Source organism: Mustela lutreola, chromosome 1 (genome assembly GCF_030435805.1).
Source record: "Mustela lutreola isolate mMusLut2 chromosome 1, mMusLut2.pri, whole genome shotgun sequence".
Taxonomy (NCBI): Eukaryota; Metazoa; Chordata; class Mammalia; order Carnivora; family Mustelidae; genus Mustela; species Mustela lutreola.
In genome coordinates, this window is record NC_081290.1 from 237,824,179 (window position 1) to 237,842,502 (window position 18,324).

Genomic DNA, 18,324 nt, shown 5'->3' on the forward strand with positions numbered 1-18,324 from the left:
GCATGAGAGATTGGTCTTTCCCCCCCCCCCCATTTATTTATTGGTTGAGTCAGTCATGTATATTAGTGTAGCTTATGGGTATTAATTTTTATAGTTTCAGTTATTGCTCATATTGTTTCAGCTTTGGCCATTGATGGCTCTTTCCTTTGGCTCCTCTTTACCTTGTACATTCCCCAGTAAGTGGTTTTTGAGCTCTTATCTATATTCAAGCACTTCAAGATGCTCCAAGCCCACCATATGTGTGTGTGTGTGTGTGTGTATTTTTTTTTTTTTTTTTTTTTGAGAGAATGAGACGGCACAAGTCGGGGAGAGGGACAGAGGGAGAGGCAGAGGGAGAAGGACCCCCCCTCCTGCCAAGTCAGGAACCTGGTGTGAGATCATGACCTGAGCCAAATGCAGACACCTAACCAACTGAACCACCAAGGCACCCTCATCTTGTATATTTCTTGCTCCAGTTCTAGAATAAGTCATTTCTCCATGGAGCCATGGTTCCTTGTATTGAAGAATGGTATTAAAATCTGAGATCTGGGAGACCCTTGACCCCCTTTACCCATTCCTCCCACCTACCACTCTTCTCTAGCAACCACCAGGTTGTTCTCTGAACTTTTTTTTTTTTTTTTAAGATTTTATTTATTTATTTGACATTGAGTGATCACAAGTAGGCAGAGAGGCAGGCAGAGAGAGAGGAGGAAGCAGGCTCCCTGCTGAGCAGAGAGCCCGATGCGGGGCTCGATCCCACGACCCTGGGATCATGACCTGAGCTGAAGGCAGAGGCTTTAACCCACTGAGCCACCCAGGTGCCCCTGTTCTCTGAACTTTTATTTTTGTTTAAGATTATACATATAAGAAAAATCATACAGTATTTTTCTTTCTCTGACTTTGTTCCACATCATAATTCCCTTAAAGTACATCATGTTGTTGCAAATGGTAAGATTTTATTCTTTTTATAGCTGAATAATATTCCTGTGTGTGTGTGTGTGTGTGTGTAAATAAATTCCTTTATCCATTCATCTATCGATGGACATTTAGGTTGTTTTCGTATCTTGGCTATTGTAAACAGTGCTGCAGTGAACATGAGGGTGTGTATATCTTTCCCACTTAGTGTTTTCATTTTCTTTGGAAAAATACCCAGAAGTGGAGTTGCTGGATATAGGGTAGTTCTATTTTACTGTTTTAAGGAACCTCCACACTATTCCAGAGTGGTTGTACCAATTGACACCGCCATCAACAGTGTACAAGGGTTCCTTTTTCTCTGTATCCTCAGCAACACTTGTTATGTCTTGTCTTTTTCATAATAATCATTCTTGCAGGTGTGGGGTGATGCCTTATTGTGGTTTTGATTTGGTTTTGCCTGATGATCAGTGATGTTGAGCATATTTTATGTATCTGTTGGCCATCTGTATGTTTTCTTTGGAAAAATGTTCAAATGTCTTTGGAAAAATATTAAAATCTTCTGCCTATTTTTAAATCAGGTTTCTTTTTTGTTATTAAGTTGTAGGAGTTCTTTATATATTTTGGATATTAATCTCTTACCAGATATGATATGCAAATATATCTGCAAATCAGTCAATGCGATACACAACATTAAGAAAACGAAAAATAAAATCACATAATTTCAATAGATGCAGAAAAATGATTTGACAAAATTCAACATCCATTTATGATTTTAAGAAACTCAATAAAATGGATATTGATAGGGTGCCTGGGTGGCTCAGTGGGTTAAGCTGCTGCCTTCGGCTCAGGTCATGATCTCAGGGTCCTGGGATCGAGTCCTGCATCGGGCTCTCTGCTCAGCAGGGAGCCTACTTCCTCCTCTCTCTCTCTCTGCCTGCCTCTCTGCCTACTTGTAATCTGTCTCTGTCAAATAAATAAATAAATCTTTTAAAAAAACATGGATATTGATTGCATATTATCTGCCAAGAAGTGGATGAGTGTTCTTTTAATCCCTATAATTCAATCAGACAGGTATTTTTATATCCATGTTACAGTTGAGAAAACTCAGGTTTGGTTAGATAATTTGCTTAAATTAGTACAGCTGGTGTTTAACGTCATGTCAGTATGACTCCCAAGTATGTACTCTTAGTCACTGTGTATCCTCTATAGCAGGGTTTCTTTACTTTGGAATTACTGACACTTTGGGCTGGATAATTCTCCATTGTAGAGCACTGTCTTGTGCATTGTAAGATGTTTAGCAGGCTCCCTGGGCTTCTCTCAGTGGATGCATATAAGAGCCCCCAGTTGTGACAGCTAAAACTGTCTCCAGACATTGTCAGATTTCCTTGGTATCAAATTGCTCATGAAAACCCCTGGCTTAGAGAAGCATGATAAAATGAACGCTGAAAATTGAATTGCATCCATACTTGGAGAATTGTAAATTGGGTGAAAAGCTGTATCTGAACTTCCCTTAGTGTAATGACTGTTGTAATTTGACAAGCTCTTTGGGGAACAATGAGTGCTCTGTTCAGAGTTGTTAAAAGAGATGCTCAGCGGCACCTGGGTGGCTCAGTGGGTTAAAGCCTCTACCTTCGGCTCAGGTCATGATCCCAAGGTCCTGGGATCGAGTCCCACATCAGGTTTCCTCCTCTCTCTCTGCCTGCCTCTTTGCCTACTTGTGATCTCTGTCAAATAAATGAATAAAATCTTTAAAAAAAAAAAAAAAAAAAGATACTGGCTCTTTTGGGAAGGCTTTTCAGTCCATATGCTTTTTGCACAACCTCTGTTGATCTCTTGACTTGGCTATACCCTATAAGGACTCCCACTGAAGAACAATGCCAGTTACTCTGCTAGCAAGTTGTATTTTCTCTTCAGTGGCCTTCTGAATGAATTAGTACCAAATATGGCCCATGTAGTCTTCTGAGCCTAAATGTTTAGTTGAGCCTATAACTTCCTTAGTGAACATTGCAGACTCTCCCATAGTGAGTCCTAACAAATGAAAACTCCTAATCATTATAATCTTGGAATGTACTTTTTTTTAATTGAAGTAAAATTAGCATACAATATTAGTTTCAGGTATACAACATATTCTGCAGTTCTATACAGTGCTTAAAATGCTCACCACTATAAGTGTTGTTACCATCTGTCATCATAGGTTATTACAGTTTACTACGTATATTCTTTATGCTGTATTTCTCATCACTGTGACTAATTTTGTAACTGAAATTTATACTTCTTAATTCCCTTTATTTTTCATATCCCCCCACTCACCTCCACTCTGGCAACCACCATATTTAAGAGTCTTTTTGGTTTGTTTGTTCGTTCATTTGTTTTGGTTTTTAGATTCCACATGTAAGTGAAATTTATGGTATTTATTTTTCTCTCTTATTTCACTTAGCGTAATATCCTCTAGATCCATCCATGTTGTTGCACACAGCAAGATGTCATCCTTTTTTTTATGGCTGAGTGATATCCCATTGTATATGTATACTACCTCTTCTTTATACATTCATGTTGGGTTGCTTTCATATCTTAGCTATTGTAAATAATTCAATAAACATAGGGGTACGTATATCTTTTTAAATTACTGTCTTCATTTTGTTCAGTGAAATACCCAGTGGTGAAATTACTGGATCATGTCCTATTTCTGTTTTTAACTTTTTGACAAACCTCTGTATTGTTTTCCACAGTGGGTGCACCAGTTGACATTCCCACCAGCAGTATACAAGATTCCTTTTTCTCCACATTCTTACCAACACTTATTATTTCCTGTCTTTTTGATACATTTTATGACAGGTCTGAAATGATAGCTCATTGTGGTTTTGATTTGCATTTCCTGATGATTGGTGATGTTGAGCATCTTTTCATGTAGCTATCGGCCATTCATATATCTTCTTTGGGAAAATGTCTATTCAGGTCCTCTGCCCATTTTTTTTATTGAATTTGTGTGTGTGTGTGTGTTTCAAGTTGTATATATTCTTTATATATTTTGGATATTAACTGCCTATCAGATATGTGATTTTCAAATATATTCTCCCATTCAGTAGGTTGCCTTTTTGTTTTGTTGATGGTTTCCTTTACCATGCAAAAGTTTTTATTTTGATGTAGTCTCAATAGTTTATTTTTGTGTTTGTTTTTCTTAGCAACATAAATGTGTTGCTAAGGTCTCGGACATGTTGCTAATGTCCGAGAAACTACTGCCTTTATTTCTGTTATGAGTTTTATGGTTTCTGGTCTCTTATTTTATTTATTTTATCATTTTGAGATTATTTTTGTATATGGTGTAAGAAAGTGGTCCAGTTTCATTCTTTTGCATGTAGCTGTCCAGTTTTCCAGCACCATTTATTGCAGAGACTGTCCTTTCCCCATGCTTGCCTCACTTATCATAGATTAATTAACCATATAGGTATGGAGTTTTTTCCTGGCTCTCTAACCATTTCTTTTTTTTTGTTTTTGGTTTTTTTTTTAGATTTATTTATTTATTTATTTGACAGAAATCATAAGTAGGCAGAGAGGCAGGCAGAGAGAGGAAGGGAAGCAGGCTCCCCACTGAGTAGAGAGCCCAATGAGGGGCTTGATCCCAGGACCCCGGGATTATGACCTGAGCAGAAGGCAGAGGCTTTAACCAACTGAGCCACCCAGGCGCCCCTCTTTAACCATTTCTGTGTCATTGAAATGTACATTTAGATTTTTCTCTGGCAATGAAATGACTCATATTTATTCTCTTACTTTTTTAAAATAATTGTTTAACTTAATTTTTAGTGGTATTCCAATTTTATTCATTTTATATAATCTTATTGATATTTTAGTGAGAATTTGTTTTTTAGGCATCACTAGTGTAAAGCCTTAATAACTTGAATATCCTTCTGAAGATGTGTTTTGCTTAGTTTTAAAGCAAAAATGTGTTGGAGCACATAGGTGGCTCTGTTAGTTAAGTGTCTGCCTTTGGCTCAGGTCATGATCCCAGGGTCCTGGGATCCAGCTCCATGTTGGGCTCCCTGATCAGCGGAGCATCTACTTCTCCCTCTCCCTCCCGCTTCCTCTGCTTGTGTTCTCTCTCTTTCTCTCTATTAAATAGACAAATAAAATTTAAAAAAAAAAAAAAAAAGCAAAAATATGTTGTCACCTGGTGCAGGAAAAACCTAATTGCAATTAAATTATGAGGTTTGTTTCAAAAGGACTGTTTCATTTATCACTTTTTGTGTGATGTTTGTGTTTTCTGTCTTTTTGGTGGGTGATAAGGGGAAAGAGATAGTATATTTTCTTGTTATAAAAATGGGAAACAAGGGGCACCTGTGTGGCTCGGTGGGTTAAGCCTCTGCCTTTGGCTCTGGTTGTGATCTCAGGATCCTGGGATTGGGCCCACATGGGGCTCTCTGCTCGGCAGGGAGCCTGCTTTTCCCTTCCCTTCTGCCTACCTCTCTGTCTACTTGTGATCTCTCTCTGTGTGTCAAAAAAATAGATAAAATCTTTTTTAAAAATGGGAAACAAGAATGGAATGATAACTTATAATATTTATTATATAATTTTTAAGAATATTATTTGTATTATAATATCTTTTAACACTATGCTAATATGTGTTCATTAAATATAGGTCATATTGGTGTCTTTTTTCATTCTCTCAGGTACCTGATTATTGGCTGAAGCTCCTGGAATTTTTCTCTTATTGAGATAGAACTTGGCTGAAATCACATTGCACATATATTGTACACAAATGCTTAGCCCAAGCCCAAAAATTACTAGAATCCTCCAGTTAGACAAATTCAAACTACAGTGGGAGTTCTGTCTAGGAAGATGCAGCCTCTGAACAAGTTGATGGCTATCTCAAAACCTCAAAACCTGATTCAACGTGAACAAAGTGAAGTCCTGAAAGCAGAAGTGTCCTGGCAGCAGGAATCCATTCCAGTCATGGAAACATACAACTCTGAGGCCTCTCGTCAAAAGTTCAGACATTTCCAGTATTTGGCAGTGTCTGGGCCTCATGAAGCCCTGAGTCAACTCTGGGAGCTCTGTCTTCAGTGGCTGAGACCAGACGTTCATACAAAGCAGCAGATCCTAGAGCTGTTGGTGCTAGAACAGTTTCTGACAATTCTCCCTGAAGACCTCAGGACTTGGGTGAATTTACAGCATCCAAAGAACAGCAAAGAAGTGGTGTCCCTCATAGAGGAAGTGATTGAAATGCTTAAAGATGAAGGTGAGAATGTAGAAAATTGGCAATATAATTATTACTATTATTGACCCTTACGTGAAATAAAAAAAAAAACAAAACAAAAAGGAAAAATTAGCTTGTACATACAGAGAACAGATTGGTTGCCAGAGGTGAAGGATGGGCAAAATGGGTGGAGGGTCACAAGTATAGAAACTTCCAGGTATAAAATAAATAAGTCATGGGGATGTAATGTACAGGATAGTGACTATAGTCAATAATACTGTATTGCATATTTGAAATTTGTTAAGACATTAGATCTTAAGGGGCACCTGGGTGGCTCAGTGGGTTAAAGCCTCTGCCTTCAGCTCAGATCATGATTCCAGGGCCCTGGGATCGAGCCCCGCATCAGGCTCTCTGCTCCAAGGGGAGCCTGCTTCCTTCTCTCTCTGCCAGCCTCTCTGCCTACTTGTGATCCCTGTCTGTCAAATAAGTAAACAAATTTTTTTTTTTAAGATTTTGTTTATTTATTTGACAGACAGAGATCACAAGTAGGCAGAGAGGCAAGCAGAGAGAGAGGGGGGAAGCAGGCTTCCCGCTGAGCAGAGAGCCCAATGCGGGGCTCCATTCCAGAGCCCTGGGATCACGACCTGAGCCGAAGGCAGAGGCTTTAGCCCACTGAGCCACCCAGGCGCCCCAAATAAACAAAATCTTAAAAAAAAGAAAAAAAAAAAGACATTAGATCTTAAGAGCACTCATTACAAAAAAATAATTTTTGTAACTATATGTGGTGACAGATGTTAACAGAGTTACTTTGGTGATCATTTTGTAATATACTTTAAGTATTGAATCATTATGTTGTTCACCTGAAGCTAATAGAGTTGACCCATGAACAACATGGTTTTAAACTGTGTGGGTCCAATTATACATGGGTGTTTTTCAATAAAAATCAGCCATGCCCACTGATTTACTTTTAGTCTACAGTTGATTTCATGCCATGAGCAGAGTTGATTGGCTATAGCAGAGACTATATTGCCTGCAAAACCCAGAATAGTTGCTATCTGGATCTTCACAGAAATTGTGAAATTATCAGAGTCTTGTTTAAGGGATAGACCTGATGACCCTGAAAACAGGAAAATGAGTTGAGATAGATGAGGTGTTAAAGAATGTGGGAGTATTGGGAAAACAGGAATTTGAACCTGAAGGAATTATGGGCTGCATATAAGATGTGAGTAGGGGTAAGATTTGATGTAAATGTGCATGTTCTGCCACACATGAATAGGGCACAAGTAGCAGATGTTATGGGAGGGGATTTATACAGTAGTTATGTGGCATGTTGAATTTGAGATCTCTATAGGTTTGGAAATTTACAGGTATGAATAGAAGTAGGAAAAATACATATCGTTAGGGAGCATCAGTATTTAAGGTCTGTCATAGATCTAACTGCCCATTACAGGAAATACAGAGGATGGAGGAACATGTTAAATCATATCATGGGAATGCCATTAGTAAAATCTAAACTCTGGGAAACTGTAAGATAATCTAGTTTCTAAAACAATGATTTGATTTATTTATATTTTAAAGATTTATTTATCTGACAGAGAGAGACACGGTAAGAGAGGGAACAGAAGCAGGGGGCATGGGAGAGGGAGAAGCAGGCTGCGTGCCAAGCAGGGAGCCTGATGTGGGACTCGATCCCAGAACCCTGGGATCATGACCTGAGCCGAAGGCAGACGCTTAAATGACTGAGCCACCCAGGCGCCCCTAATTTTATTTTTTTAAAGATTTTGCTTATTTAGAGAGAGCACACATGCGCAAGCAGGCAGAAAGGAAGAGAGAATCTCCAGCAGAGTCCATACTGAGCAGGAGCCCAACATGGGGCTCCATCTCATTAGCCCAACATGAGCCTGGGGTCATGACCTGAGCCGGAACCAAAGGTTGGACGTTTAACCAGATGAGCCACCCAGGCACCTCTCTACAACAAAATAATTTTAAGGGGAAGTTGTGATACGGACAAGAGATTTAGAAATTAAATGTAAAAGATGTGTAACAAATCAAAAGAGTGTGTGAACCTTATAAGTCATGAGGCAGTTGATTGGATATTTGACAAGGAATTATTGGCTGAAGAGAGTGATGATATTATTGCTTTATTTAGTCCTTATTTGAAAAAGAAATAAAAGATTAAACAGAAGAAGAAAAACCAGGTAAGCAGGCTAGAAAACATAATCTGGGACATTAGAGAACCAGGAAATGTTAGCATCTTGAGCTAGGAAAAGAGAAGTATTCAAGAAGGGAGTGTCAGCACTGGTATGACAAAAAGGTTCCCCTATTACGATGAGTTTTGAGGGTGTCTGGGTGGCTCAGTTGGTTAAGTGACTGCGTTGAGCTCAGTTCATGATCCTGGAGTCCCAGTATCAAGTCCCACAACATGCTCCCTGCTGGGCAGGTAGTCTCCTCCCTCTGACCCTCCCTCTTCTCATGCTCTCTCTCTCTCTTTCTCTCTCAAATAAATAAATAAAATATTTTCTAAAAAAGCTTAAAAAAGATGAGTATTGAAAGCAATTTAATGAAATTGTTGATTATGAAGTAATTGTTAAGCTTTAGAACAGTTTCAGAGAAGGAGTTGAGGTGGTGCTTGGTAATTAGTTATATTAGTTTTCTATTGCTGCCATAACAAATGACCACAAAGTTAGTGAATGTATTATTCTACAGGTCTGTAGATCAGTAGTCCAGAATGGCTCTTCCTGAACAAAAATCAAGGCATCAATAGGACTGCATTCCTTTTTGGACCTCATGATTCCTTTCACCCCTCTTCAAAGCTTGCAATGGTGAGCCATGTGCTTTCCACAGTGCTTCCTCTTACTCTCCATTCTGTTGTCACAGTACATGCACTTGCTCAGTAGAGCATGGTTGCTTTCTCTCCCTCTCTCACTTACCCTGACCAAAGCTGGGAAACCTGTTTTTTAGGATTCATGTGATTAGATTGTGATCACCCAAATAATAAAGGGTGATTCCTCATCTCTCAAGGTCCTTAACTTTAATCATATCTGCTGAATCCCTTTTGCCAGTGTATCCAAGGATTAGGGGTGTGTATCTCTGGGGTCTTTTATTCTCCCTATCACATACATACTCCCCACCACCACCACCACCAAAAAGAGATGGATGCGAAGGTGTGAATGTGATAATGATTATAGACTATTCTTGAAGTCTGGTTGAGAAGGAAAGGAGAGGTTGCCAGGTAATAGAGGAGTGAGGAAGGTTTTTAATTTGTTTTACCTGTCTTGGCTCTCTAAAGAACCCACCCAAAGGGCTTGCCCTTGTTTTATCTGAGTCAGAACTCTCCCAGGGCAGAAGTGGCCACCTGGGCAGCATTTGTCAAAGCATTTAATGGGAAATGTATTAGCCTCTCCCACCTAAGATAGTGAACACAAAAAGATTGGGAGGAAAGGCTGAGAGGTATGAGATGCTTTGGGGAATAAGGTTTTTGAAAAGTTCTTACATACTCCTAGAGATGTAGAAGGCAGGGTACATGTTTAGAAGGACCTGATAAGGCCTTACTTAACTCTCACCTCTGGCTGACCTTCAAGCTTTGCGTAAACAGAAACTAAAGACTAAGATAATGTTGAAAAATTATCTGGCTAAGTGTTGAAGGCAAGTCTCAACACCTGCAGCCCATCTGCAAAGACTAGGAAATGACTTTGTTTGTGGTTGTTTTGTTTTGTTCTGTTCTGTTTTGATTCCAGGTAGCTGACCACTAAGCTAAGGGAACAGACTTAAGTGGGTACGCACAACCAAGAATATAGATGTTACAAATCAGTTAAAAAAAAGTAAGTCAGTGATGAACAAGAATTAAAACAGTCAGGCCCACAGAAATTGACAAAAATGAGGGAGAAATAGATCAAGAATAATCTGGAGACTTAAGCACCCCACTTTCATTAGTGGATAGAACAGGAAGAAAGACGAAAAAGGAAATAGAAGACTTTAACTACTCTATAACCAAGTTAGACCTAACAAATATATAAGCACTCTACCCAACAACAGTAGAATGTATATTCTTTTCAAATGCACATGGAATATTTTCCAGGGTAGACCAAATATTAGGCAAAAAAGTGACAATTAATTTAAACATTTAAATCATACAAAATATCTTTTTTGACCACAAGAGAATGAAATTAGAAATCAATAATAGAAGGAACTCTAAAGGGACGCCTGAGTGGCTCAGTTGGTTAAGGGTCTGCCTTTGGCTCAGGTCATGATCCCAGGGTCCTAGAATGGAGCTTCACATTGGGCTCCCTGTTCAGTGGGGAGCCTGCTTCTCCCTCTGCTTCTGCTTCTCCCCCTGCTTGTGGACTCTTGCACTCTATCTCTGTCAAATAAATAAAGTATTTTTTTTTAAAAGAAGGAAATCTGGAAAATTCATAAATATGTAGAAATTTTAAAAAAGATTAGGCAGAGATAAATGAAATAGAGGATAGAAAAACAACAGGATCAATGAAACAAAGTGGGTCATTTGAAAAAATAAAATTGACAGAACTTAACTACACCGACCAAGAAAAAAAAAAAGACTTCCTAACTTATTGATAATGAGTTTTAACCTAATGCCAAAGCCAGGCGAAGACCTCACAAGAAAAGAAAACCAGCAAGCGACATCCAGCAGCATATTAAGAGGATAATACACCATGACCAAATGGGATTTTTCCCAGGAATACAGGATGGTTCAACATATGAAAATAAATATTATACATTCTAATCGGGGAAAATCACAAGGTCCTCTTTTTAATTTTTTTTAAATAAGATTTTATTTATTAGAGAGAGTACATGCGTGCCCAAGTTGGGGAGAGGGGCAGAGGGAGAGGCTGAGGGAGAAGCAGACTCCCCGCTAAGCAAGGAGCCTGTTGTGGGACTCAGTCCCAGGACCCCGAGATCATGACCTGGGCTGAAGGTAGACACTTAACAGACTGAGTCACCCAGGTACCCACAAGGTCCTCTTGATACAGAAAAAGCATTTGACAGAATCCAATGCCCTTTCATGATAAAAGCACTTAAATACTAGGATTAGAAGGAAATTGCTTTTACCGGATAAAGGGCATCTATGAAAAATCTATAGGAAGCATCTTACCTAATGGTTAAAGACTGAAAGCTTTGCCCTTAGATAAGGAGCAAGACAAGGATGCCCACTCTGGCCACTTCTGTTCAACATTATACTGGAGGTACTAGCTAGTACAACTAAAAAATATCCTAATTGGAAAGGAAGAAGTAAAGCTATCTTTACTGTCATGTGATCTGTTCTTAGGCAGTTTATCCTTGAACAACATGGGTTTAAAAATGCCTAGGTTACTTTTATATGATTTTTTTTTTTAAGATTTCATAGCAAAAGCCATAAGGCATTTATTTACAACTGCCTATCCCAGTATCCACAGGTCGAAAGGAAGACGACTGGTTCAGAGTTCACACCTACTGCCGTTTGAGTACCCAAAGAGACCTGCAGAGCCCATCAGCAGCCCTTGATATCCCTGAAACTGGGTTACCTATCTTTTTTTTTATTCATTAAAAAATAATTTAAAAATAATAATTTTAAAAAGACAGCCTGGCTCCCCTCACATTTAATTCTAAACATTCTCTGGTGGGCTCTATTTCTATGGCTTTGATTATTGTCTATTAAACTTGTCTATTAAACACATGTACTCTCTCTAATAAATAATATTATCTATTAAACTGTGTTCATGTATTGGGTGACTTAATGTTGTTAAGATGATAATACTCCAGGGGCGCCTGGGTGGCTTAGTGGGTTAGAGCATCTTCCTTTGGCTCAGGTCATGATCCCAGGGTCCTTGGATCGAGCCCATGTCAGGCTCTTTGCTCAGCGGGGAGCCTGCTTCCCGCTTTCTTTCTGCCTGCCTCTCTCTGTCTGTCAAATAAATAAATAAAATCTTTAAAAAAAAAAAAAAAAGATGATAATACTCCGTAAAGCACTCTGCAGGTTCGAATGCAATTCATAGCAAAACTCCAGTTACCTTTTTTTGTAGAAACAGACAAGCTGGTCCTAAAGTTCATATGAAAATACAAAGGACTCCAAATACTCACAACAGCCTTGACAAAGAATAAAAGTTAAGGATGCATACTTTCAATGTCAAAACTTACTGCAAAGCTGTAGACTTTAGTTAGGACAGAATTCAAGTTATTTTTTGGAATCTGCTACAACCACAGATGAAGCCTCAAAATATTAGTTTGGCCTTCTTCACCCTGATCCAATATTTCTCAACCTCTGGTAGAGTATCAGAATCATTTTTAGAGTTTTTAAAAACTGTAATATCTGAGCCCCACCGTTGGAGATTCTGATTGCTGGTAGGGCCTGACATCGTTATTTTTCCAAAGCTCTGAAGATGATTCCTATGAAGAGCATGTTAGAACTACTACTACTATAATCATTAAATGTTTCTCCAGGACAAATCTTGTCTCCCTGTTTTCTTTCATCTTTCTCAGAGCTATCCTGCAAGGATTCTGTCCTCCAGAAGGGGAGCATCAAGGAGAAAATGGAATATGACTCACTAACTGGCGATTCCCAGGTGAATTCATATCCTACTCTTTACTGAAATGATCTTTTTCCTTTTCAGCTTTTGAGCTTTTGCTAAATGTAGTCCATCTAAGGATGTAAGACTGTTATTTCTCCCATAGGACATTGGATCTGTTTTATTTTAGTTAATGATACACTCTGGAAAATATTTAATCCTTGTATTTTTCTGTGCATCTGTTCCCTCTAGCTTAATAGACAATAATCAAAGCCATAGAAATAGAACCCACCAGAGAATGTTTAGAATTAAATGTGAGGGGAGCCAAGGGCAGAGTCCTGAGTAATGTCATTGAATAGGCAGGAGCAGGAGAAATCCCAAAGGATACTAAAATAAAAGCATCAAAGTGGTAGAGGAAAACCAGGAAGATACGATATCACTGAAAGCCAAGGAGGAGAATTTTGCAAGGATAAAACCTTTAAAAAAATCAGGAAAATCCAGCCTGAGTGGTACTTATTCCCTTACTATCATGAAGATACTAATAGAAGTGAGGTTGAGGGAAGAAGGTGAGGAAGTGGGCAAACTAATGTAGATTATTTTCTCACATCATCTGATGTTGTGGAGTCATCTGGCTCTGAGGCATAGGGAGGGAAGAGATTTGTGTATTTCACTGTGACTGAAGGTGCCCGTTATGACAAGCTCGGGAATGCTAGAGAGGGAAGTGCAACAGGTGATGGTGTGAAGGCCCTCATGAGAAATACCTATGCAGGGTCTGATATACCACTGCTAAGGGCCAGGAATATGATGGTAAATGAAAGGAAATCCTTTGTGGAAATGAGTCGAGGCAGACAGGCACACCCAGGGAAGTAAGATAATTGCAGATAGTAATAATTATTACAAAAAAAAGAAACAGTGCAGTAGAGACTGATGAGGAGGGTGGCTACTTCATCTTGGGTAGTCTGGAAAGGACAGGCTGACCGGCCTGGGAAGGAGTTAGCAGGCTGCCTTTCTCAGTTAGAGAAAATGCCCTACCTCTTCTGCTAGCAGAGTCTCCATCTTCATTACAAATTCCCCTCATATCTATCCGAAACTCTTTTTGTTCTGAACTCCTTCTATGGCAGGTATTTTTACTCGATAATAATATTTTGTTCCAGATTTTTGCAACTTTTTTTTTTCTCAACCAAAATAAAAGTTAATTGAGGGTTAGGACTGCACTTGATTTCCTTCTGTAGCCCTCACAGAATACCAAATTGAACTTGATTTTCATCACTTAGAACCCCAAATATTTGTCATTTTCTTACATATTCTGATGATCTACCCTATTCTTTCCTAATTCATTTCTCCTCTGGTAATATTTTTGGGAGTGACCTTTGGTTACAAAGGAATTTAATGTTTTAGGAACCAATAACATTCAAAGATGTGATTGTGGAATTCAACGAGGAAGAGTGGGGACAACTGGACCCTGCTATAAAGACTCTGCACAGGGATGTGATGCTGGAGAACTATAGGAACCTGAATTCGTTGTATCAAGGTGGTTTCTGTGTATTTACCTCCTCTGCCTGTCAGTAGTTTCTTTATCTGCTGCTAAAAACCAGAGGACGACTGCAGTGGTTAAGGGTACTTGGGTTTGGGTTTAGGTTTCCTAATATCCTTTGGGCATAATAACACGTTTTCCTGTTGTGTATCTGAGTGGAAGTCCTTCCTAATGGAAAGCTAGACATTCACAAATCTGTGGTGACTGCTAGCCTTTCAGAGGCTCTTAGACTACAGAGGAATGGAATCTCTTCCCTTTAAAAATGGCTGAAGTGTCTGTTTTGTTGTTTTTTTCATTTTCCCCATGAACAGAACATCTATTTTCCAAGCCAGTTGAGATCTCCAAGTTGGAGAGTAATGAAAGAAGATGGACAGTGGAGCACAAAATCCCAAGCACATCTGTTTTGGGTAAGAACCAGGCAGATACAAGGCAGCTGTAAGAAGCTTCTGTTTGTCAAATACACAGTGTACTGTTAACAGCCTTAGAATAAGAGTCAGGGAGATGACAACAAAACCGCCCAGGCTTTGAAGGGGAGAAGTCACCATTGCCTTTAATTCACAGATTCTTTTCCTTTGGTGGATAGGCAAAAAAGAATGTTGCAGGTGAGGAACACAGGTGAGGAACACACACGCATTTAAAGCTGTGTGGTCCAGAGCAACCTACCTGCCAGTCTCCTCATCTGTAACGTGCAGTTAATTACAGTACTTACCTCCACGTTCCTGTGAGGCTTAAGTGAGTCTTATGGGTAGCACAATTAGAACAGTGCCTAGCACGTGGTAAGTGCTATGTAAACAAACATTAGCTAACCCAACAGGAAATCATATTCTTTCTTTTAAAGAAAACAGAATGTTCTGCTTTATACTAGAGTGACTTTAGTAATCTTCCATTTTTCCTTCATTTACTATAGAACTTCTTGTGCCCTAAATTTCTACCTTCATGTAATCTCTTAATTCTTACTTTTTGTTTGTGGGAGATTGTTGATTTTTGTATGCTTAATGTAAATTTTAGTACATGTAGAAAAGTTTAAAGAGGAGTAGAGCTCACCCCACTACCTCACTCCCCAGAGCTGTGCAGTATTAACATTTTGATTTATTTTCTTAGACTTTTTACTTTGTGATGTGTCTCTGTGGGTTGTGAAGTTTGGTTTTTTGCATTGGGATCATCAGGGATATGTGACTTTATATTCTGCTCTTCTCACCTAATATGATACCATGGGGAATTACCTGTGTCACTAAATAGTCTGTGAAAGCATGGTTTCTAATTCACATGTAATGTTCTATCATATACATGTATTATAATATATTTAACTATTCCCCCTAGCTGTTGGACATTCAGATTGTTGCCAAGTTTTGGGGAACATCTGATAAGTCTCTTAGGATATACATATTACAAAAGAAACTCCAGCATCAAGGGGCATGAATTTATTTAAGTCCTGTTACATTGTGCTGTATTGTCTGTAGAAAGGTTATACCAATCTGTACTGTCACTAATAATGTATTATCTATTTATTATTATTACCCTACCACCCTCTTGTTAACCTAAAATCTTTATTGATTTGAAAGGCAAATTATTCAGTTTCTTCCTTTCTAAGGTAAATTTCCCTGCCCCCCCTTTTCTTTTGGACCCCATTTCTTGCTGCCTTCTTTCACTTACATTTTTACTATTTCTACTTCATCCTCACATTAGCTTTTCAACATTTTTAAATCATTACTGATTTGAAAATTTTTTCTCTCAACCTGTTACTCTATTTCTCACCTCTTTATAGCCAGTCTTCTCAAAATATTTTGTACTTTTCTCATTTCCTCACCCTCTGTTCCTCACCCCATTCAAGTTTAGTGCTTATTCTACATCTCCGTCTGAAACAGTCCTTACTAAAGGTCATAGAAGACTTTCTTATAGCTAACTCCAGTGATATTTTTTTTATTCCTTATCTTACATTACCTACTCCTCGCTCTTAAAAACACTCGTAGGTTCTTACAATGCTTCTGATTTTCCTCCTCTCTTTCTGGCCTTTCTTTCTCTGTCTGGTGGAGACTTCTCTTTATCTAACTCTAATTTCAGAGTTTCTCGACATATGGTCTCATTTTGTCATCTTTTCTTAGTCTGTGTTTTCTTCTCTAGGTTATCACATTCACAACTGCAGCTTCACTTACCACACACATGGAGGCGACTTACAAATTTGTGTCCCCAGCCCAGGCTTCCTTTCTGAATTGAAAAATCTGCAGACACATGACATTTCTCTTGGATATCTTCTTTTTTTTAAAGATTTTATTTATTTATTTGACAGAGAGAGATATCGCAGAGAGGCAGGCAGAGAAAGAGAGAGGAGGAAGCAGGCTCACCATTGAGCAGAGAGTCTGATGCAGGGCTTGATCCCAGGACCCTGAGATCATGACCTGAGCCGAAGGCAGAGGCCTAACGCACTGAGCCACCCAGGTGCCCTCTCTGGATATCTTAAAGATGACTCCAGTTCTATAAAACCAAAGTCATAACTTTTTGTTTTCCAGTCTTCTTCCATTGTTCCCTGAGCAAATGGCACTGCCATCCATCCAGTTACATAAGTATAGTGATTATCCTTCACACAACTTTATCTCCTCACCTCTCTAATACTTGGTTTTATCTCTCTAAATATCCTTTGAATGTCTCCACTTCTCTTCATCTGTAGTGCCACAACCCTAGTCCTTGTACCATCACCATCTCTCATCTCAACTATCCTTGCAGTCTCTCAATTCATCATACAGGAAGATCTTGCCATGCCTCTTTGCTCTTTTCCCCCAACTCCAGTGTTTGAGCCACATTGCAGTCAGAGAGATCAAGTTCTGTCATATGCTTGCTTAAATCACTGTGCTGACTGCAGTTTTGCCTGCTTCAGAACACAGTAGTCCCCACCTGTTTCTCCAGCTACGCCTCACCCTGCATCCTCCCCTCACTCTTTGCACCCAGACCATACTGCTCTGCTTTCAGTCAGCATCAAATATATGTTAGCATCTACTGTGTCCTCAGCACTCTGATAGTTGTTGGAGGACTGCAGAGAAAAGAATTCCACAGGACATACATTCCAGATGTCCCTCAAGTGGGGCTTGCCCTCCATCTCAGGGTTTCTGTTCATGCAGTGTCCTTACATAAAATGCTCTTTCTGTTGTTTGCCTAGTTGACTCCTTGTCTTCCTTCAGATCTCAGATACACATTTCCTCAGGGAAGCCTGTCTTGGTTCGTTTTTTTTCTGTTATATACTCCTATAAGACCATAATCATCTCTTTTTAGCATTTGTCACAATTATATTTTACTTTTATCTATATAGGTCTTTGTCTCCCACATTAGGCTTTATGTTCCCTGAAGGTAGAGACCGTGTCTCTCTCTCTCTCTCTTTTTTTTTTTTTTTTAAAGATTTTATTTATTTGAGAGAGAATGAGTAAGGTCAGAGGAGAAGGTCAGAGGGAGAAGGTCAGAGGGAGAAACAAACTGCCCAAGGAGCTGAGAGCCCAATGCGGGACTCAGTCCTGGAAGTCCGGGATCATGACCCGAGCCGAAGGCAGTCGCTCAACCAACTGAGCCACCCAGGCACCGGAGACATGTGTCTTTTTGCCCTACCTTTATATCTGTAGGAACTAAAGGGAAAAACTGGTATGATTATGAGAAAGGTAAAATTAGTTTATTTGTTTTGGTCATTTTCAGTGAATGGCTTTTTGTCCTCTATCTATTAAGACTTTGGAGGTTTTTAGGTAAGATCTCATGGAAATACCCACTGTTGATCACAGTTATGGCAAATGAAATATTGCTGAGTATTTTTATTATTTTTTTATGGTATCTGCCAAACATATTTTTAAATTTATATTATCACATATCTTCCCCCTACCCCTCTGTGCTTTATATCTCTTATTTTTAGGCATAAGAATTTTTCCATCCCCAAATTAGAAATATATTTCCTGATTTTATTCTGATTTCATCTATTTCATCCTTTAAATATAATACTTCAATCAATCTGGAATTTACCTTGGTAAATGTAGTTTATTTTCCAAAACAGTTAATGGACTACAGTGAATTAAAGATGGCTCTAGAATCTTTGTCACTCTTTCCATCAAGATGCAACCTTTGTATTCCTGAAACTAATGTCATATTGTGTGTCAACTATACTTCGGTTAGAGGGGAAAAAAAGGATACAGATTTTGTTTCCCCACCCTTTGAATTAAATTTTGTTTAAT

General features: G+C 38.9%; 1 protein-coding gene across 4 annotated transcripts in view; it reads left to right on the plus strand.

Annotated features, from left to right (window-relative positions):
- Nucleotides 1-18,324, plus strand: part of ZNF215 (zinc finger protein 215) — a 32,143-nt gene that overhangs the window by 3,700 nt on the left and 10,119 nt on the right. For 2 of the 4 annotated variants that reach the window (XM_059134842.1, XM_059134831.1), the window contains exons 2-5: nucleotides 5,559-6,127; nucleotides 12,563-12,645; nucleotides 13,987-14,119; nucleotides 14,434-14,529. In XM_059134842.1, coding sequence (XP_058990825.1) covers nucleotides 5,728-6,127; nucleotides 12,563-12,645; nucleotides 13,987-14,119; nucleotides 14,434-14,529 — 712 coding nt within the window. In that variant the 5' untranslated portion in view covers nucleotides 5,559-5,727. Of the gene's footprint in view, nucleotides 1-5,558; nucleotides 6,128-12,560; nucleotides 12,646-13,986; nucleotides 14,120-14,433; nucleotides 14,530-18,324 lie in introns of those variants that run through there. The other 2 variants (XM_059134852.1, XM_059134862.1) reach the window with 2 other exon arrangements.